General features: G+C 39.9%; 1 protein-coding gene and 1 pseudogene across 3 annotated transcripts in view; one reads left to right on the top strand and one right to left on the bottom strand.

Moving 5' to 3' along the window:
• PTH2R (parathyroid hormone 2 receptor) overlaps nt 1–23,156 on the bottom strand; it is a 145,798-nt gene that overhangs the window by 56,325 nt on the left and 66,317 nt on the right. For 2 of the 3 annotated variants that reach the window (XM_077884854.1, XM_077884852.1), the window contains exons 11-13: nt 16,224–16,362; nt 14,494–14,535; nt 11,660–13,087 (exon numbers count right to left, since the gene is read on the bottom strand). In XM_077884854.1, coding sequence (XP_077740980.1) covers nt 12,692–13,087; nt 14,494–14,535; nt 16,224–16,362 — 577 coding nt within the window. In that variant the 3' untranslated portion in view covers nt 11,660–12,691. The remainder of the gene's footprint in view (nt 1–11,659; nt 13,088–14,493; nt 14,536–16,223; nt 16,363–23,156) is intronic. The other variant, XM_077884853.1, reaches the window with a different exon arrangement.
• LOC144305799 (elongation factor 1-alpha 1 pseudogene) lies at nt 5,279–9,804 on the top strand (annotated as a pseudogene).

Below are 23,156 nucleotides of genomic sequence, written 5' to 3' on the forward strand. Positions count from 1 at the left end.
CTTAAAAAAATAAAAATAAAACATAGTTACAATCAGGATGGTACCATATGGTGAGAGTAACAATTTGATGCAAGGAAAAATAGTTTGTAGTACCTCATTAGTAACACAAGAGAGGGTTCAGATCACCACCTTCTTCCCTTATCCTGACAGCAGAGCTCCCTACTCCCACCAAGTCAAGGCAGAAGCAGAAGCAGATGACTGTAGCCACGAACTTCGCATACCTGGGTCACTGTTGATAAGTCATGCTAGGAGATGACATATCTGTGTTTATCTTTGCATTTTCTTTCTATCTTGGCACACAGCTTTGGTGTTTACATAAACTCAGTATCAAACTTTAGCTTGTATTTCACAGTTTACATGGTTGAATTTATATATTTCATGCTTAATCGCTTTTTGGAAAGTTATATGTTATTTCTTTTGAACATCATGATTTTTCATTGTAATATTCATGATGTGCCCCTCATTTTCTCATGCTTTCTACCAGAATCAAGAATAAAGGAGGGGATCCCTGGGTGGCGCAGCGGTTTGGCACCTGCCTTTGGCCCAGGGCGCGATCTGGAGACCCGGGATCAAATCCCACGTCAGGCTCCCAGTGCATGGAGCCTGCTTCTCCCTCTGCCTATGTCCCTGCCTCTGTGTGTGTGTGTGTGTGACTATAAAAAAAAAAAAAAAAAGAATAAAGGAGGTAACAGGTCTGTCATTAAATACATCTATCTACGGGAATATAACATTCATAGTTATATGAATGCTTACTGCTTCTTTACGACTTTTTTTTTAGAAACTTAAGGAAGTTTACATAATAGATGAGGGAAAGTAAAGCGAGATTAATTTCATATTCATGAATTCAATGAATTTTTCCACTTGGACAATGGCTGGATGACAACATGAAGTGAGATTTGGTGTGTCAGAGCCTTCAGACTTTTCCAATGTTTGGAGCTGCCTCATGATGCTTCATCAGTTTGTCTTCAAATGTTATTTTCAAAAATACAGATTTATGCGCATTGAATGGCCCCATGTCAATTAATCTTGCTTCAGTGCTTTACATAAAGTAACAACTGATAAATGTTTGCCAATGAAAGTTATCTCGTTTTCTCGTTTGCCTTTGTCACTGCTTTTCTGATAGTCTCTCTGATATTAGTATATAAAACATCTTCTAGTAGACTGCCAAAAAGGTAAGACTACTTTTTCTGGGTCTCCTCATTTAGATGGCAGATTTAGATGGCAGATTTTGTGTGTGTGAAAACTTCTCTAGTTACTTTTCATAATCTGTCAGTCTAGCTTTGTCTCCTAAGAAAATTTCTAGAAAATCTCATAAACATATAATCTTCATTAATACCATTCAAATAGTTTTAGATTCTGTACAGAATTCCTGAATTTACTGTTACAAACTTGAGGCAATTTTAAAAAGATACACATATAAAACATTACACTGCCAAGCATGCATTGCTAAGATCACCAGTGACTATGATAACAAATTACACACCACATTTAATGATTTTGTGCCATCTGATAGCACATAAATATTTGCATTGGAAAACTGCTACAAACCAGAAAGTGGGATTTCAACCATAAGGAAAGAGGTTTAGGTCTGAGAAGATCAAACAGACGATGTAAAAGGGATATGGGCAGAAGCTATAATGCATGGTAGACCAGGTGATGACTGTGAAAAGAGAGACAGACCTCAAGTTTCAAACACTGAGCTGTTAATACAGAACAGCAAAGTTAAAAAAAAAAAAAAAAAAAAAAAAAGAACAGCAAAGTACATGAGGTTCTAGAGGCTCTGGGTGAAAAGATCTTTCAAAGACTGTGAAATCCTCTGAAACAAGAATTCTGAGTTATTCATTCTTTTATTTGTTGTATATATCACATAACTTGGTACATAAAAGGCATAATATTAGTCAAATGCATAATTTATTAATGAAGTAGAAATCCATCTGGATTAAAAATAGGAGGTAGTATTTACTTATGAGAGGGATACACCACGCTCACCTTTTTCCCTTTCTTGGTCATTATCTTCAAATAATACTGATTTTCATTGTTTTTAGAGTACTCAAAGCTCTTCCCTGATGAAGAATTTTGCCCTTGCTGTGTGTCATCTGCCTCAAACATATTTCCATAGCTAGCTTTTTTGTCTCAACTCAGAAGCTACATCCTCAGATAAAGGCCTTCTCTGACTTACTATATTTTAAGCAATTCCCCCAACATTACTCTCTATCACATCACCCTTTTAATGTCTTTCATAACAGCTAACTCAATCTGGAATTCTCTCTTCTGTGCAAGACTTCATTTATTTACAGTCTATGCTATCTTTTCCCAAAGAATACAATTTTCTTGAGAATAAAGACCATGTCTATCTGTTCGCTGCTTTAATCTCAAGTCCTCAGACACAACCTGGCACATGATAAATATTTGGTGAATGAATAAAATAAACTTCTAAATAAAGTGTGACTTTTTATACTTTTTATAATCTACATAACTCTGGGTTGAAAATGGCAGAAAAACCTCCACTGGCAAAAGAAAAATAATTAATAATAATAATAATAATAATAATAATAATAATAATAATGAATTGACTGCTTTCACCATTTAAGTGATTATATACGAGGTAAAGGAATTGTTACCTGAAACAATGTCACCAGGATGCACATGTCAGCTTTGTTTGCATCTTCAAGGCTGGCTTCGTTGTCAAACTCTGCTTCAGGCACACATTTTAACAATCAGTCCGGAAAGGGAGAGAGCTACTTTTTCATGGAAGCCCAACCTATTTTTCCCTGGTTGTACCCTCATCACCAACCCAATAGCTGGCCAGAGGGAAGAAATAAAGTGCTTGATTACAGCCCAACATGTCCCAGCTGGGATTAGAAGTGGAGTCAATTCTACTCAACTCACAACATTGAGAATGAAGGAGAGGTGGTTTCTCAAAGGAAGTTTGGGGTCTTATTACTAGAAAGAGCAGATGCTGGGCATCAAGCAAAAGATGACCTCTATAGTATCTTTCTTCTAATCCCTTAACTAGAGTCAATCATAGCCTGATTCAAACCTATCCCTTTTATTTGGATGTTAGTTAGATTTACATAGTTTTGCTATTTCTGTTCAGAATAAGGAATACAAAAAGGAGTGCAGAGGCTATGTTATTTAATATTTCTTTGGTTGTTCATGAATATTTCTACACCTTCTAACAGCTGGTTGCTACTCTGCCTGAATGCCTCCAGAGGGAGGGAGATCACCACTCTCATGGAGTTTCGTTCCCTCTTTGGCAGCTTTAAATTATTAGACTATGGCTCTTTTCTTTGAGCTGGAACCTAATAGATAATACTTGGGAAAGTCTTGGTGGTATAGCCAGCAGAACTGGAAAATACTTGCTTAGTGGGTAGGAAGGTAGACTTTTGTGGTTGGCAGTTGCTGAAGGGGTGACTGAGAGTAATGTCTCAGCATTAGAGGAATTTCCTCTGACTTCTCCTCTTGCTTCCATCCTCAGGCCACCTTGACTTACAGAGCTCTTGAATTCAGCACATTCAACCCTGGAATTACCAGATTTGCTCTTTAGTACCTCTGCCTCCCTTCTACCTCTTTTTTTTTTTTTTTTTTTTTGAGTTATTTATTTATTTATTTATTTATTTATTTATTTATTTATTTAACAAAGAGAGCACAAGTAGAGCAGCAGGCAGAGGGAGAGGAAAAAGCACGCTCCCCATTGAGCAGAGAGCTGAACATGGGGCTCACTCCCAGGACCCTAGGATCATGACCTGAGCAGAAGGCAGACACTTAATGGACTGAGCCACCCAGGCTCCCCTGTCTTCTACCTCTTAAGTACCTTCTCCCTCCCATTTCTGCTGACCTTGTCATAGTTCAGACTCACATATGTCACCTACATCATTGCACTCACCTCCTGTCTTTTGTGCCTATTTATCCTTTTCTAGCTCCTCTTCACACAGCTTGAGAGTTATCTTAGAAATATATAACTGCTCCTTTCCTACTTACCTCTATCAGGGATTCTTCCCCCTTTTAGATTATAGCAAGGGATAGAAGCCTTTCCTCATATCTTCCCTGCCTCCCTCTGCAGCCACATCTCTGACATCTCCTCCATCCCAGCTCACACTTCATCATGAAACCCTGGCAGTTCCCTGAAGTATTGCATTTTTCCATATTTTTGTAGCTTTCCACTTGCAGTTTCAACTGCCTAGAACACCTTCCTCCCAAGAGAAGTTATCAGAACTTCTCTCTTCTTTAAAGATTTTACTTATTTATGAGAGACACGGAGAGAAAGGCAGAGACACAGGCAGAGGGAGAAACAGGCTCCCTATTGGGAGTCCAGTGTGGGACTCGATCCCAGGACCCTGGGATAACACCCTGAGCCAAAGGCAGACGCTTAACCTCTGAGCCACCCAGGCATCCCCTTCTATTCTTTAGATCCTGCTTTACTGCCCCAGGAAGCCTGCTTCTTACTCCATGTCTGAACTAAGTGCCTTCTTTCTGTGGCCTCACAACTAATTCTCCCCTCTCATAATAGTCTTTATATTTGACTGTGAGCTTTTTGAGAGTAGAGATAGTCCATGATTTCCCTATCTTAAATATATGGCTTTCAATCACAGCTCAATAGATGTTGGCTAAATCAAAGAGCTACATTTCACTGTTACTCAGGTGGAAATTTCCAAGGCTGTAACAGCACAGCCTAAAACTCTACAAAGAAGTTCTACACATAACTTAATGCCAACTTTAATCAGTGAATCATTAAATGTATGAGAATTATGACAAAAGGAATTATGACAAAAGGCGCCACCAGGGCTGCCTGTCTTTGACTTCTTCATTTCAAAAGGGAATATGTGATCTAGATTACATTATAGAAATTGATACCGTCACAAAAGGGAAATTGTCAAAAAAGGAAGCACCCAAAAGAATATCTATAGTATACTTGATGATGTTCCAGCTAATACAATAAAACTACAAGAGTTGAGCTCCTTTCCAACTCTCTTCAATGGAACAGAAACTCAACTAGAATAAAGATAGCATTCACAAGACTCAGGGGTGAGGATGCAGGACAGAGACAGATCTCTGTTGACATGCTCTGGGGAGGTCAAGGGTAGCAGACTTTGGAAATTTCTTTGGTCAGCAGGAATTTGCTATATGTCCTAGAGATGTGAAAAAAAATGTTAGACAAACTCATAGTATATAAGTATATTAAAACATGAATCAAAAGAGCCCATAAGTTCCCAAAATGAAATGTGGTGTTGGAAGAGATTAGGGATCTAAGTAGGAGCTGAGTTTAAGTGCTAACAACATGAAACTAAGAGTCAGTGAGAGAAAAGGATGTTTACCATTTTGCCTGGCTTCTGCACCATTTATAGATACTTCCATTGCTCTCCGTGATTTTTATAATAGTAAGTGGAAGCCCACATAAAAACTCTTTAAATGCCATAAAGATGAGTAATATGAAGACAAAGTGCTCAAAGTCATCTTTGCAACAATACGTGGGCAAATTTTCCATGGTCTCATGAGGCAGCTTAAGAAAGATTTAGATCTCTATACCTCTAGTTAGAGTTTCTGTCTAGAATTAAAAGAAGAGCTAAGATTAAAAAGTTATTTTTTATTCTGATAGTCCTAAAATACTGAGATATAAAAATGCTTTTACCCAAAACAATAATCATGTTATTACTGTTTTTACATTCCCATAATTGTTGGTAATTTACCATCACAATAGTTAAATTCTTATTTATTCCCCGGTTGACTTGGCATACTATTAGTTTCTTGATAAAGAAAGGAAAACGGCCCATATGCTTGAGAGAACAGTCAAACTGAACTGAGTTCAAATCCTGAGTCAGTCTCTTCGATCTGGAGCAAATGATCTAATTTCTGATTATCTCTACATTTTTTGAAATGGTAATAACCACACAGTGTGTTATGAAGATTATATGATAAAATAGGCAAAAAAGTCTGAGCTCAGTTCCTATGTTATTCCTACACTACCCACGGAGTGAGCCATCTTATCAGCCTACAACTTCCCCGGATGAGCAGGCAAGAGCTTTACTGAACAACTGAATCCCTATTGAATCACAGAGAGGGGCTGAGGGTAGAGGACATAGGCAGAGCAGGCCTAAAAAGAGACAAAGATTGAAATCCAACTCATAAAACCAGCTACTTAATAACTCTTTAGAAAAGATGAGAATGTCTTTTACTGATGAAAAGTTTTGTTTCTAAAATGAATCACAAAAAAAAAAATGTGAGTTAGGCAACTTTTCCTCTCTATAGTATTTGCATCACATAAAATACCATGAACACTAGTGAAATAATTGATCTTCATGAAGCAAGTAGACAAGCAGAAACTATTCAGTATAATTCTAATTTGTCATTATAATTCTTTCCATGTGGATCATCTATATAAATATCTATAATAGGTTTCTATGGGTACCATAACGTATTGCCACAAACTTAATGGCTTAAAACAACACTAATTGAGAGGCGTCTGGGTAGTGCAGTTGGTTAAGCATCCTACTCTTGGTTTCAGCTCAGATCATGATCTCAGGGTCTTGAGATCTTGGGTCTTGAGCAGAGTCTGCTTGGGATTCTTTCTGCCCCTCCCATTCATACTCTCACTCTCCCTGAAATAAATAAATAAATCTTTTTTAAAGAGCACACAAAATGATTATTTTACAGTTCTGTCAGAAATCCAACAAGGGGCTCACTGGGCTAAAATCAAGATGTCAATAGGACTGTACTCTTTCTGTGGGTTCTAGGGAAGAATCTGTTTCTTTGCCTTCTCTAGTTGCCTAACAGGTTATAGCCCCTTCTTCCATCTTCATAACCAGGAATAAGAGGCATTCCTTCTCACATTACACCACTCTGACTTCCTCTTCTGCCTCTCTCTTCCACTTTTATAGACCTTTGTGACTACACAGGGCCTACCTGGATAATCCATTGATTTTAAAGTCAACTGATTAGGACACCTGGGTGGCTCAGTGGTTGAATGTCTGCCTTTGGCTCATGGTATGATCCCAGTTTGGGAATCGAGTCCCACAGGCTCCATGTGGGGAGCTTGCTTCTCCCTCTCCCTATGTCTGCCTCTGTGTGTGTGTGTGTGTGTGTGTGTGTGTGTGTGTGTGTCTAATAAATAAAAAAATAAAATCTTAAAGTCAACTAATTAGCAATACTTAATTCCAGGTACAATGTAATTCATCTTTGCCAAGTAACCCCACATAGTCACAGGTTCTGGGAATTAGTGGGAAATATCTTTGAGAAGAGAAAAGTGGGCATTATACTGTCTACCATAATCTCCAAGGAAGACCACCTCTGAATTATATACCATTAATCTTTCGCTGTAAATAATACACTGCAGCTCACGCATACCTTATTCATTTTCTTCCAATGATCCAAAAACAGTGGAGTTCTCTCAGCAACTTTGGCAAAGGTGTTTCATTTGACTTCATTTGACTCAAGAGCAGCAAGAGACAATGCTCTGACAGTAAGAGTTACATGACCAAAATCATTCCTGTTTACATAAGGCAGTGGAATTTTATTTTCTCTGATGTCAAGTTCCTTTGGCTACAGGAAAAATAGGGTATCCAAATTTAATTCCATGTCAACAAGTCATATATGGCTGTCTTCATACACCCTTGTAACCCATCATATTATTTACTCCTTTTTGCATCTAGAACTTGCTGTATTTCCAAAGAGAAAAATATCTGTTCTGTTTTCAGTAAGTCAGAGTAATGACTTAGAAAGTCATTACTAAGTATAGTGTGGTTGGGATCTGAAAGCACAGAAACTATGGGATAAATTTTTCTCTTAATAGGCTCATCCAAAGAATAATTGTGATTTCAAGCCTAAATAACACCACACATAAAAAGACTTGGTTGCAAAAAAAAAATTTTTTTTAAATATTTGGTTGCTTAACAACATTAGAAACATTAAAGCTATATAGAATGTCACTCCCTGAGAACAGTTTAGAAAACTGTTCTCAAAGTTTTATGTAAGTACATTGTCTGGGTCAAGAGATGTAGGTTAAAGGGGTCTGGAGCACAGGCAGGTAACAGAAATAAGTGGATGAGGCCAGGTGGGCACTGAGTGTACGACTGTCTTTGTTGTTCCATCTGAAGAGGTCAGCCACCTCAGCTCTAACAGCTGATTGTTGGTTCATAAAATTGTCTGACATTTTTATAATTCAGAAAATATAATTTTTATGTGGAAGCATTCATGTTTTCAAGGCTGACAACTTAACAATATATCCCAATCCCTTGACAGAAATAAAACGCAGCCATGGACCAAATTTAGCTAATCAGCCAGTAGTTTGCACCTCTGAATCGAGATCAGCCAATCCTTAACAACTACCTGTATTTTACTTGATAAAATCAAGAGCGGTGCTTCTTTTTTTGCAAGGCTTTACCATCAGAACACAAGTGTGAAAACCACTGCTAAACCTAAATCAAAATAGGAAAGGAAAAGACTCACATCAACATCATTGCCATTGGACACATAGATTTGGGCAAGTCTACCACTACTAGTCATATGATCTACAAATGCGGTGAGACCAACAAAAGAACTATCGAAAAATTTGAGAAGGAGGTTTTGAGATGGGAGAGGGCTCCTTCAAGTATGCCTGGGTATTGGGTAAACTGAAAGCTGAATGTGAACTTGGTACCACCATTGATATCTCCCTGCAGAAATTCAAGACCAGCAAGTATTATGTGACCATTGTTGATGCCTCAAGACACAGAGACTTCATCAAAAACATGGTTCCAGGCACATCTGAGGCTGACTGTGTGGTCCTGATTGTTGCTGCTGGTGTTGGTGAATTTGAAGCAGGTATCTCCAAGAATGGGCAGACCCATGAGTATGCTCTTCTGGCTTACACACTGGGTGTAAAACAACTAATTGTTGGTGTTAACAAAATGGATTCCACTGAGCCACTGTACAGCCAGAAGATATATAGGGAAATCGTTAAAGAAGTCAGCACCTACATTAAGAAAATTGGCTACAACTCTGACACAGTAGATTTGTGCCAATTTCTGGTTGGAATGGTGACAACATGCTGAAGCCAAGGGCTAACATGCCTTGATTCAAGGAATGGAAAGTCACTCATGAAGATGGGAATGCCAGTGGAACCACACTGCTTGAAGCTCTGGATTGCATTCTGCCACCAACTCGTCCAACTGATAAGCCCTTGTGTCTGCCTCCCCAGGATGTCTATAAAAATGATGATATTGATACTGTCCCTGTGGGCCAAGTGGAGATTGGTGTTCTTAAGCCTAGCATGGTGGTCACCTTTGCTCCGGTCAATGTTACAACTGGAGTAAAGTCTATTGAAATGCACCATGAAGCTTTGAGTGAGGGTCTTCCTGGGGACAATGTGGGCTTTCATGTCAAAAATGTAGCTGTCAAAGATGTTTGTCATGACAATGTGGTTGGTGACAGCGAAAATGACCCACTGATGGAAGCAGCTGGCTGCACGGCTCAGATGATTATCCTGAACCATCCAGGCTAAATCAGTGCTGGATATACACTTGTGCTGGATTATCACACAGCTCACATTGCTTGCAAGTTTGGTGAGCTGAAGGAGAAGATCATCATTCTGGAAAAAAGCTGGAAGATGGACCCAAGTTCTTGAAATCTGGTGATGCTGCCAGTCTTGATATGGTTCCTGGCAAGGCTATGTGTGTTGAGAGCCTCTCTGACTATCCTCCTCTAGGATGTTTTGCTGTTCATGACATGAGACAGATGGTTGCTGTGAGTGTCATCACAGCAGTGGACAAGAAAGCAGCTAGAGCTGGCAAGGTCACCAAGGCTGCCCAGAAAGCTCAGAAAGCTAAATGAATATTATCCCCAATACCTGCCACCCCAGTCTTTATCAGTGATGAAGGAATTGTCTCAGAACGGTTTGTGTCAATTGGCCATTTAAGTTTAATAGTAAAAGACTGGTTAATGATAACAATGAATCGTAAAACCTTCAGAAGGAAAGAATGTTTTGTGGACCATTTGTTTTGCGTGTGTGTGTGTGTGTGGCAGTTTTAAGTTACTAGTTTTTAAAATCAGTACTTTTTTAATGGAAACAACTTGACCAAAAGCTGTCGCAGAATTTTGAGACCCATTAAAACAAAAGTTTAATGATAAAAAAAATCAACAGTGGTATAACTTGTCTAATTGAATGCAAACATCAAAACCTAGAAGAAAAATGTGTGTACACAGATGAGGTAAAGAACCTTAGCATGTGCCTAAGGGGTTCTTTGTTCCTTACAGGGAATCAATTATGCCTCATATTTTGTTATGACACACATAGCATAGTATCTGTCACATAATAGGCTTTAAGTAAATGTTTAATGAATAACTGAACTTTAAAGAAAATTTTGGTTACTCTGAGGATTATACTCATACTTGTTAGCATAAAGAAGTAGCGACCTATAAAATGTAGGGTTAGCATAGAAAGTAAGAACCCTTAGGGCACGTGGGTGGCTCAGTCAGTTGGGCATCTGACTCTTGATTTCGATTCAGGTCATGATGTTGGGGTCATGAGATTGAGCCCACATTGGGCTCTACGCTGAGTGTAGAGCCTGCTTTGGAGCTTGCTTCTCTCTCTATGTCTCTGCCTCTATCTGTGTGTCTCTCATGAATAAATAAATAAAATCTTTTTAAAAAAATTTTAAAGTAAGAAACCTTAATATTTTCCATATTATCAAAAGATATATAGATAGATATTCTAACAATCATTATGTTGCACTGACCAATAAGATCTTTTATAATGTAAGGGGCAAAGCCAGATCTTAACTTGAAACTGTAATATAACAACCTAAACCAAGTATTTGTAAATTTTTATGTTACAAAGTGCTTTCAGTATGTGATTTCTCCTATCATCAGAACATTTCTCTAAGGTAGATAATATCTTCATCTTAGAGATGGAAAACTTGAACTACGAAGGAAGCTAAGCAATTTTATAAAGACTTTAGAAAAGTCTTTAGCAGAAAATTAGCTATCGAACTGAACTTAATCTTTCAGCCCATGATGGCTCTCCCCTGAAAAGAAAACAGTGTGAAATGTGACAATAATGCATAGAATCAGATGAATTAAATATTCACAATGGCATCTTCATAAACAGGATGCGGAGGAAATTACCTCTGTGTAGTACAGAAGAGGGTGGTGAGAATGAGTATAGAAGGAAAGTATAGTATTTTTCAAGAAGGTGTGTAGACATCAGGGCACCTTATTCATCATGACTCCAGTTGCATGTTGGGGAAGTCATTCAGCAAAATGAGACAGATTAGTTTGACATGTGTTGTTTCACTTAGAAACACATTGCTCTGTAATATTTTCGTTTCCTACATATATTTGTCTACCTCACTACAGTGGAAATTTCATGAAGGTCAGAGGCTAAAACATAAGAGTTCTTAAAGCTCTCAACCGAGGAGAAATTGAATGCTTTGGTTAATGGGCAACATATATATTGGTGACGAGCACAGTGGTTAAGAACACAGGACTTGAAGTCAGTAGATCTGTGTCTGAAACCATCTTCTGTCAACATGCAGCTGTGCCTATGGGCAAGTTACTCCACCTCTACGAGTCACATTGCCCTCTGTAAAAACAAATAGGGTGACAGTGATAAAACTGAACCATAAGTTTGTAGTGAGAATTAAATAAGTTAATGCTTATAAAAAAAAAAAAACAGTATGGTGGGTACCTGACATACACTCAATAAATGCTTTGTTACTGCAACATACTGAAGTTTCAAGTTCGGGAAAGTGCTGGAGCTACATGCTGATCTCTGCAAGTTTGAAGAAGAAACATTTGGTTGGTTCTCAAAAACAAAGTTATTAGATGCTGAGAGAAAATCTTTAAAAAGCGACCCAAATGTATTTTTAAAACAAACTTTTATTTTTTTCCACAAGCCGTCTGGAATACAGTAATAGAACAAAGAAGAAAAAGGCACAAATGCAGCGTGCCTTGCTATCCACGCAGAGGATCACAAACAGAAGCAGTTTGCACACACAAGCTTGGGGACTGAGAAAACCGGGTGGCATGCCAAGGTTTGCACAGAAGTGAAGACCTGAGATTTGGCTGGTCACAGAGACGTTCAAAAGAAGGAACATGTGCAACATTCCTTTTGAGTAATTTTCCCTGTTCCTGGAAAGAAACAACTATTTCACAAATTGATTATCTTATCAAAGTCCAGCCACTTTTTTTCTAGCATGTTACTGGTGCTTAGCTCTTTCATCGTCCAAGGTATGTTTTCAGACCTGAATTGCTCCTACGCACAGGCAAAAGGAACGCAATGGTCAAAGTACATTAAAATGAGAGAAAAAGAGAATGCTAATTTCTTCAAAGGGAAATAACACACAGGGAGTGCCCGCCATCATACTTAGAGTGGTATCTCGGACAGAAAGCTAGAGCCAAGCCATTGAAACATCTTCTACTCAAAAGAAGCAGAAAAAAAATAAATAAATAAAAAAAAGAATCACCACAGAGCAAGTACCACACAACCATTTAGAAGAGAAGCCGATGCCAGAGTAAGGTAACTGACTACTCCCCTGACACGTCTTCTTTTGGGTCTTGAGTATCTACAGGATCCAGTCGTCGCCTCCTGAAAACTTCGGTGAAGGAACGTGTTGAACACTGAATTTTCAGTTCTGGCTCAAGCAGAGAAACGCCAGGGAAACTCCGCAGACCCAACCGGAAGGACCCGCCCTCGGAAGCGGAAGTCCCCGATGTCGCCTCAGAGGACGTCCTCCATCTCTCCGCGGCTTCCTTCCGGTTCCGGGTTCAAGGCCACCGGCCCGGGAGACTCGGCGGCGGGCATCTCGTCACCCAGCCTGGCGTTCCCTGCCGTGGGCTCCTCGTGGATCGAGTGTGGCGGGCCGTCGTGCTCCGAGTGACTCCACACGTAGCCGGGTAGAGTCACGTGGCTGTCGGGCTGGCGGCCGGCGGGCCTGGGCGTCTTGCCCGACAGGAGCACCATGCGGGTGCTGGCGGCGGCCTGCGACTGGCTGCTGGTGCTGTGGGTCAGCGTGGTGAGCACGGAGCCGTACCTGTGGCCGCCGCACGGGGGCGTCCTCTTCCAGTCGATGGAGAGATGCCACCGACTCCACAACTTCTTCACCTCAGACTGAACCTAGGTGGCGGGAAACACGGAGCGTCAGGCGCCGTGGGCGAGACCCCGCAGCCTTGTTACACCGACGTTGGCCCTTCCGTGACCGTGATCCCTGAGTGTCCGCCGCGCCAGGGACTCGATGTACATAGTCTCTCCCAGCCTCAAGACACCTTGGAGCTAGGTGGGCTAGCGGAGACGAATAACGGGAGGCGGCGAGAGGTGAAGGGACCTAACCCAAGACTAGTGTTTGCACAGAAGTTGAAGTGCTGCCCGTGGAAACAGCTGGCTTGCGGCGCCTGGGTGGCTCAGGCGGTTAAGGGGCGGACTCTTGGCATCAGCTCAGGTCACTATCCCAGGACCAGGATGGAGCCCCAGGTAGGCTCCCCTCTCATAGGGAGTCGGTTTGGGAATTTTTCTCCCTCTCCTCCCCCCTCCCCCCACCCCTGCTTGCAATCTCTCTCTCTCAAATAAACCAAGGAAGGAGAGGAAGGAAGGGAGGGAGGGAGGGAGGGGAAAGAAGAAGGAAAGAAAGGAAAGAAAGGAAAGAAAGGAAAGAAAGGAAAGAAGGAAGGAAGAAGAAGAAAGAAAGAAAGAAAGAAAGAAAGAAAGAAAGAAAGAAAGAAAGAAAGAAAGAAAAGAAAAGAAAAGAGAAAGAAGGAAGAGAAAGAAGGAAGAGAAAGAAATTGATCCGACTTATGGGAGAAGGAAGATTCTGGATTGGAAAGAAGGAGAGATAAATAGTGCCAGGGATGGCATGGAAGGTACTCAACCTAAAATGTAACACTAGCACTTTGCATGGGCATCCCGAAGGAGGAAAAAATGGGAAAAGCCATCCCTGCAAATGCATTCTTAATGGAGAGAGGCTCCTGCTTCCAACCTGTGGTTGAAGATTCAATTCTACTGCTATTGCCATTTACCAAAAGGGAGCTTATTTGGAAGTTCCGTGGGAAACGGTGGCACTTGGTAAGTTGATGTCGCCTAAAAGAACAGTAGGGCTGCTTGTCTCCAGCTAACCCCTACATGAACGGAAAGCATCACCATGAAGTAATTCTAAAAATATCGAAATATTCTCATGGACTTGTCCCAAGAACACTTATTTTTTAGTTTCTTATAGAACATGACATTGAGTATAAGTATTAACTGGAATCTGAAATGCACTGTCCTTCCAAGTATCGATTTACATTCCAACAAGGTGGCTCTTTGCTATCAGAGTTTCCAACTGAATTAACATTGAAAAGTGCCAGAAGAGAAAGACTCTAGCTTATTTACATTAATTCTTGCTTTCTCGAAATATCTCCTTTCTCCCTGCTCACTGTTTCCTGTAACTCCGGGGGATCCTAAAGAGATTCCGGTCACACTGTAATGGCCATTTACCAAGCTTACTTGGAGCTGGCCCTGTGGGATGTTCAGGGGTTCTTCAAACCTACCTCCCCGTTGCAGTAGCAGTAGATGATAGACACGAAAAAGCCCTGGAGAATAAGAAAGAAGGTTAGCATGTGGACAACTCATGAAGATCACAGCAACCGAGATGTCTTGTGTCTCGATAAGTACATTGAAAAACTGGATTGTGTTATGATTCCTTCAGAAAATTATATGAACTATTCTCTTCTGGTGTCTCCAGATCTTTAAGTTTATATTACATTTGTCTGAGATCCTTCCTTGGTGTCAGCGGAACCAAACAAGTAACTGAATAAAACACTCCAAGACACACAGAAATAACTGATTTCTATTATATTAGCTTCATTCATGTTGTCACTCAAGGATCACAGAATATCCCCTGGTTGGTAAAAGATACTTATATACTGTGAGTGCTGGAAATTATAGACAGATGCTAATATATGGTAAAAGGACAAAGAAACTTTTTGTCTCACTCATTCAAAAATATTTATTGGGCTTATACAGGGCAAACTGCTCAGCATGCCAGGGATAAACAATTCAATCAAGACAGACTAGGTCCCTGTTCCCTTAGAGCTACATTCTAGAAGGAAATACAGATAATGGGTAAAATATAAACAACTAGCCACACTAGAAAAATGTGAGATAATAAGGGCTCTCCAGGCAAAACAAGTGGTGTGAAAGAGAAGAATGGAGTAGATTGAATGGGAAGCCCAATGAAGACTGCTTTGAAGAGACGGCGTTTAAGCTGGTTTGAGTGACAAGAAGCCAGGCCTTGTGAATATTAGCGGGGAGAGCTTTCCACACAAAGGGAGCAAGGCCCTGAGACAGGAATGAGCTCGAGGAACAAAGTGTGGAAGCACTAGTGTGACTCAAACTTAGTGGGTGACCAGAAGCGTGATGTAACACCAGGATCCCTGCCATGCAGGGCTGTGCACACCAGCAAATCGTGTTTGGGCTTTATTCTGAGTGCAATGGGAAACCTCTGGGTACTTCTGGTAGATAAATGAGGTGATCAGATTTATTTTTAAGACCTTTCAGAGGAAAGAAAAATAAAAAAAAAAAAAAAAAAAAAAGACCTTTCAGAGGGATGCCTGGGTGGTTCAGCAGTTAAGCATCTGCCTTCAGCCCAAGATGTGATCCTCGAGTCCTGGGATCGAGTCCCACATCAGGCTCCCTACATGGGGCCTGCTTCTCCCTCTGCTTATGTCTGCCTCTCTCTCTCTCTCTCATAAATGGATGAGTAAAATGTTAAAAAAAAAAAAAAAAAGATCCTTCAGACTATTGCACAGAGACTAGATTTAAGGCGGCAGGGGGTGACAGCGAGTAAGTAGCCAGGAGGAGGAATTAGATGTTCTCAGAAAGCCATGTGAGGGATGATGGTGATCGTCTTTTCAAATGTGATGAAACGTGTAGAAGCTACTTCCTCTTTGTTGTCTCCCTTTCCCTTTTTCCCTTCCTTCCCTACCTTTTTTTATTCCTTTGGCTTCTGTCTGCTTTCCATACATTCATGCAGAGGCCCCTGCTCTGCATGCAGCACACGTTCTACAACATGCTTGCCTGTCTCGCTGCCCAGGCGTGTTTGTGAGAAGCAGCTCCTCCTCTGGTCAGAAGTGAAAAGCATGGGCTCCAGGGAATGATGCCCTCCCGTGGCCCTCTGGGGACAGGTACATGAAAGCCAGAGACAGGGGCAGAGGGCAAAGTTGCAAGGGGAGAAGAGAAGCAAAATGGAAGAACCACATAACGAACTGGCTCTCTCTACCTGGAAGGAGTTGAAGAAGAGTTCACAGTGCATCCGGATCTCCCAGCCCAGCCCCACGAAGGTGTGGGGCAGGCACAGGAACACGATGTAGTGCACTCCGAAGACCAGCACCAAGACCAGGGTTGATTTGGCCAGTTTCCTGAAAGAGAATGCCAAGCCTTTTTATTCATCCATTGAGAGTGCCCATCAGGAGGGACAACTTGCTGGGGGGAAAAAATGAAGCCGAGGAGAGCTAACAGGGGCTAACTTCTCCCCATCTCTTGGGATCCCAACTTCTGCTAGTTTTTTTTCCCCTCCCTCCTCTCCCTGTCACTTTTATACTAAATCAAATCATTTATCCTCATTTCCCATGATTACTATCCCTTACATCTCTCTAATCTCATTCCCATTCTCCTGACATAGGATACTATCATCATGAAGCCATGAAATGTCCTTTTTTTCTGTCCTAAATTTATTTTAACATCTATGCTTGAGATTTCAACTCTTAGCGTCTAGATTTGAGACTTCAACAAGTATTACTCCCATCCATGTTAACTGTCTACTTTCACAGACCACATTTTGGCTTGTTTTGTTCATTTTAAAATTAACTACTCCCTAGTTTCTTCTTACAGTTGAATCTGCATTAATCACTTCATATTTTCTTATGAGCTGCAAGTGGTAAATACTTTCTTTCTCTAAATATCCTCTGTCAAATATTCTACAAAAATCTACAGTTCTAGATTTTGTGCTCTTTTCTTTTTGCAAGCTAAGCAATTTTACTTTATTTTTCTGTAACTACCTCTTCGTATACATTTTCTTGTGTATCTGGAGGAATGCCATATTTCCAAGGTGTTGGTTGATCCTAAAATGGCCCCCAATGATCCCCACCTCGTATTTACATTTTTGTTAATCCTCTCCCCTTGAGTGTGAACAAAGACCTGGAACTTGCTTCAAACGATTACAGCCAAAAGGATGGGATGTCACTTCTGTGATTATGTTTCATAAGACTGTAGCTTTTATTTTACTCTAAGAGAGAAAACTCTCTCCTTTGTTTGGTTCAATGAAGCAACTAACCATGTTGTGAGCTACTCTACTGAGCAGCCCATTTGGCAAGGAGAGGTGGCATCGGCCAACAGCTAGCAAGAAACTGAATCCTGTCAACAATTTCATAAGCTTGAAAGTGGATTCTTCCCCAGTCTTAGGATAAAACTGCAGTCCTGACTGCCATCTCAGTTGAGCCTTATAAGAGATCCTGAAGCAGGAGATCCAGCTAAACCATGCCCAGATTCCTGACTACAGAAACTGAAATAGCAAGAGTGTTGTTTTAAGCCACAGATGTTTGTGGTCATTTGCACAATAGACAGCTGGTAGACCCAAGCACATCATTGGTTTCTTTTGTACTTTTTACCCAAGAAATTGCCAAATCTGGCTTCCTCTTTCATATTTCTCAAATACTCCCTTCTTTACACATCATTTGTACTTCAGTAATCTCAAACAATTACAACCCTCTCCCTTTCTTACTGATCTTTCCTGCAGCTACTTTTCTTCTCTCCTTCCTTATTTATGTACTTACTTATATACTTATTTAGTTTTCTTCTTAGAAATAAGCTGTGTGGGTGAGTAGAGATCACACTGAACTGAAACCAAACGGAACTGGATTCATGTTCCAGATTTTCCATTACTTTCTAAGTGATTATAATTCAGTTTTCTTTTCTCTAAAATGAGGGAACAGGGCCCAGACATTTATAAGAACTCTCATAGTCTAAGACTTTCCTAGGGCACATCTTCCAAACACATCCACTTTCCTATCATAACCATCTTTCTGGCTCCTGCAGGAGCTGAGTGTCCCATAAAATCATATTGAAATGGCTAATCTAGGCATTTGGAGTTGTACATCTACCCCATCTCATTCTCCTCTTCCTCTCGTATCTGTCACTAGTGCCCAAACCATCTGCTCCTCTTTGGCTCTGAGCCATCTACTCTGCCTCACACCCATAGTTTTCCTGGTGCGGCCTATAGGCTTTCTCTATGCTGCTCTAATCTCACACCTCCTACATGAACTAACCTATAGTCTACTTAATTTGAAAATTCTACCTTAAGTCTGTTTCATTCAAGGCAGCATCTCTGAAAAGGTAATGGATTTCTCTGACCTAACTCATCCTTTCATTTCCAGAGGCTCCTTGGGATATGCTGTCCTCCTGAATCCTGACTAGTGACTACCCTCTTACCATCACTACATATATGAGCAAGACACTGTGAGTGTCATGTAATCGTAATTCAGTCTAATTAGGTAAGGGGGGACAGCATTAACTACACATACAGAACTTTAGAAGTCTTGTTTAACATGACTCTGAAAAGAAAGTTGAATTTCCTCCTTTAAGATGAATGGATGAATCCCCACCCCCACCGAGACAATTCTCAAAATCAAGCTAACTTTTATTGGTCCTATTGTGTGCGACTAGGAGCCAAAAACTAGAGTAAAACAGGAAAGGAAGGAAGGAAGGAAGGAAGGAAGGAAGGAAGGAAGGAAGGAAGGAAAGAAGGAAAGAAAAGAAAGAAAGAAAGAAAGAAAGAAAGAAAGAAAGAAAGAAAGAAAGAAAGAAGGAAAGAAGGAAGGAAAGAAGGAAAGAAGGAAAGAAGGGAGGGGAGGGAAAGACAAATAAGTGCAACACAATGTGAAATGATAAACATAAAAGTTTAGGGACGGTTTGGTTCAATAAAGAGTAAAAAAAGTTATCCAAGACTAAAATGTAGTGGGAATCCTGCTAGCTCAGCCATCTGGGTTTTCTATCTATGACTAGGCTCTTTTACAATTCTGCAGAGATAAAAGTTAATTTGTAGAAAACAGATAATAATTGAGTTCATTTTCTATTGCTACGAAACAGATTATCACAAATTTAGTGACTTAAACCAGAATCCATTTATTCTCTCAGTTGCTGAGAGGTCCTAGCCAGAGTCCCTCAGGTCTTAACCACAGACATTCCCAACATATCAGATTACTTCTTCAAAGCCAGCAGAGGATCTCTCTCCATGTAGCCAGTCACAGGAGTGATTACCCCATCACCTTTCCAATATAATGTAACCTAATCGAGGGAGAAACTATTCCTTCATAGGTCTTGCTCAAGAAGGGGTGCGGAGGATGAGGATTATATAAGGCATGCACACCAGGGAGGTGGTAATCTTGCGGGGGTGGGGGGTGGCATGCATCTTAGAAATATGCCTACACAGCAGTGCAAATAATTCCTGCCCATAGAAATGTAAGTTGTGTCCAATGGAATGCCACTAATTATAGCCCTGTAGATATTAACAATTTGCATCCATTTGTAAATTCATTTTAGCATTCATAATTCTTTTAAGTGTGTGTAATGCCTTACCATTTCCTTCATTAATGAGTGAAATAAAATCTTTTAAGTGTGTTCATTTATATTTGTATACGAGCTATTGTTACATGTTCTTTTAAAATTTATCCTTCAATGACAGTGAACAAGTTGAAGTAGTGGTATGTGCCAGGCCAATGCATACATGGGTCATCTGTCTGTTCACTTATAAAGAAGGATTTTTCCGCTCATATCAAATCATTCAGCTATCCTGGGCACTGATTTGTTCAGCATCCATCTGGTCACTCATGCACACTATACATCCTTGCAGCCCGGCTCTCTGGAAAGGCACAGCTGTCTAATGAAATGATCAGGGGTGCACCAGTTGAAAGTAGCCTTCTGGCTTGTTGGAGACATGATGGTGGCTCTGTGTCCAAGGGCAAAGCCATGGGAGGAATATAAAGGAATCAAATGGTTTGTTGGACTCAGTGTCCTCTTTAGAAAATAGATACCCAATTCTTGCAATATCTCTCTCCCTAGGTGAAAAGGGCTGGAAAATTGCTACTTTTCTTTTAAGAGTCAACTTAGCTTTTTAAAAAAGTATTATTTCCCTTAAGTCTTTTTCAATCCCTCTTGAGCCTGAATTAATCTTTCCTTTTTTCTATACAAATAACACTTTGTAAGTGCCTCTACTAGTACTCTCCTCACTTTAATCTAACTCTCTCTCTCTCTCTCTCTCCCTCCCTCCCTCTCTCAAATTTGTTTTTCAAGTAGAAACCATATGTTCTTAATTTTGAATCTCTTGTGTGGCACAAGAAGGGCACCCAGTCAATGAAGCTGTTGGCTATCATGCCCTTGTCAGATCCTGTACTGGTTGCCTTCTTTTACTCTGTCAACCATGTGGGAGAGCCATTATTTTCCCATGTCCAAATGAGGACAGAGGCTCAGAAAAGGAAAGTGTTCACCCAAAGTTAGACAATGAGTAGAGGATTCAACCTAAAAATCTGTCCTCCTTACTATCATATTGCATAATAGATACTGGTTTAATTCATTCCAAAAATAATAAATAATAAATAATGATTTTTGGCTAGTACTGAATGAAAAGTCAAGTTAGCCAAACATTCAAGTATTCTTTTCCATTGAATCTTGCATTTTTCCTGTCTCATGTTCTTCCATCCTGGCAATCTTCTCTTACTTTGCAAGGGGACTAAGTTGTCATTTAAAAGAGAAAAAAAAATGCATTAGTCCTGTTGTTGAATCTGATAAATTATTTAATTTTTTACACACCAATCTTTTTTTTTTAAGATTTTATTTATTTGACGGGGGGGGGGGGGGCACAGGAGCAGGGAAAGTGGCAGGCAGAGGGAGAGGGAGAAGCAGGCTCCCCATGGAGCACGGAGCCTGATGCAGGACTTGACCCCAGGACCCTGGGATAATGACCTTAGCTGAAGGCAGATGCTTAACTGACTAAGCCACCCAGGCATCCCTAATACTTTTTTTTTAAGATTTTTTTTAAATTTTTATTTATTTATGATAGTCACAGAGAGAGAGAGAGAGAGAGAGGCAGAGACATAGGCAGAGGGAGAAGCAGGCTCCATGCACCAGGAGCCTGATGTGGGATTCGATCCCGGGTCTCCAGGATTGCGCCCTGGGCCAAAGGCACGCGCTAAACTGCTGCGCCACCCAAGGATCCCCCCTAATACTTTTTTTAAATAACTGATGTGAACTACAGTTATGTAGAATATCACTTTCAAGGGAAACTGGGTAAATGGTATATATGTTATATATTACATATATGTGCATTATTTTTACAACTATTATGTGTATGTATTATTTAATCTCTGTATTACTTTTATAACTGCATATAATTCTACAATTCTCTCAAAATAAAACGTTTCTTAAAAGCTTTCGTATTAATTCATACATGCATACTTCAACTTTTTTTTTAAGATTTTATTTATTTATTTATTCATGAGAGACACAGAGAGAGAGAGAGGCAGAGAGAGACACAGGCAGAGGGAGTGCTTCTCCATGCAGGGAGCCGGATGTGGGACTCAATCCCTGTCTCCAGGATCACACCCTGGGCTGATGGTGGCGCTAAACCGCTATGCCACCAGGGCTGCCCAGTTTATTTCATTTTTAAACCATCATATCAACGCAGGGATACCATGTACTTATTCCAAGTCTTGTGTATGCGCATGCTTACTGGGAGAGACTCAACTTCGAAAGATGTTTTCAGTCTTTCAGGGAGTAATATGCAAAGGAATGTGTTTTAAAAATTGTTTTAGATGCTACCATTTGGAAATATAAATATAATATAAATAAATATATTTTTTCATTGCAAAGGAATGTGTTTTAAAAACTGTTTTAGATGCTACTACTTGGAAATATAAATATAATATAAATAAATATATTTTTTCATTGTTAGCAAGAATATTTGATATTTGAACATTTGTTTGACAAAGGTAATAACTAAATGAAATATAAGTTTAAAGGTACAAAAATGAGTGGGTATAAATTTAAATACTCAGCTAAACCTCATAGGTAGAATTTCACTGGGACAGAGACACAAATTACACTTTTCTAGGTTTCTTTATTTACAAAATGAGAAGCTATTTAAACTTGGTAATCTAAGGCCTCAGAAATTAAATAATAAATTGAACAATTCACTACCAAGTAAGTACTCACATTTTCCTATCCAACAAGAGTCATTCCTCGCAATATTTTTATCTGTAACTTAACTTTAGATATTAGTAAGAATACTTAATGTGTTTTGGCTATTTTTTTTTAATGTTTTTGGCTGGAAAATACTTTCCCTATTATTAGTCTAAACCCTGTTCAAATTAATCACTCCAAACTTAAAAAAATTCTGGGCCCCAGATTACTTAAAATTTATTCTGAATTCTGAATACTAGACTATTTTAATCCTTGATAAATTTTTCTCTTCCATTATTCTGAGAAATAATCCCGCATGAATGAATTCAAAATATTGTCTATACTATTTTTAAGATAATTCACCCTTTGTTCTCTCCAGAGTTTTTCAAATCTCTTGACTAACTTTCAACTGAAAGTACAAGTTCATATCATTCAGAACTAGAGAAATAAGGAGCTTTTTATTCAGAGCTAGAGAAATAAACAGCTTTCAAAAACCTTTGTACTGTTCCTCTTTACAGAGAAGACTGAAAACTATTTACATTTTCCATCGTTCTATCATCCTTTGGCCTTTGTCTTCATCAGTGGAATGTGACATGAGACATGCTATATGAATATAGCAAAGGCCATTCACAGTAAACTCTTAGGCTCAATTTACTTTATAACACTACTGCTTGTAGCACAATACAAATGACTGGAGCCTACTGCTGCTGGTTTGTCCATACTGTACATCCTATTCCAGACTTCAGTCCATACCCATCATCTTTTCTGTCTGACAGTGAATGTTGTCTAAACATAGAGGGAAATGACTCAACAAAGGGCTTCAAGAACATTTGTGACACAGGACCAAATGCCAACTATGGTTTCTTCCTTTCTGTGTCTCAGATAGCATTTCATAACAATTCCAGACAGAAACAGTGATTGCTTTGGGGTTATACAGATCAATCCACATCCACCAGACTACTGGATATGTGTATTCAGTTGG

Source organism: Canis aureus, chromosome 36 (genome assembly GCF_053574225.1).
Source record: "Canis aureus isolate CA01 chromosome 36, VMU_Caureus_v.1.0, whole genome shotgun sequence".
Lineage (NCBI taxonomy): Eukaryota > Metazoa > Chordata > Mammalia > Carnivora > Canidae > Canis > Canis aureus.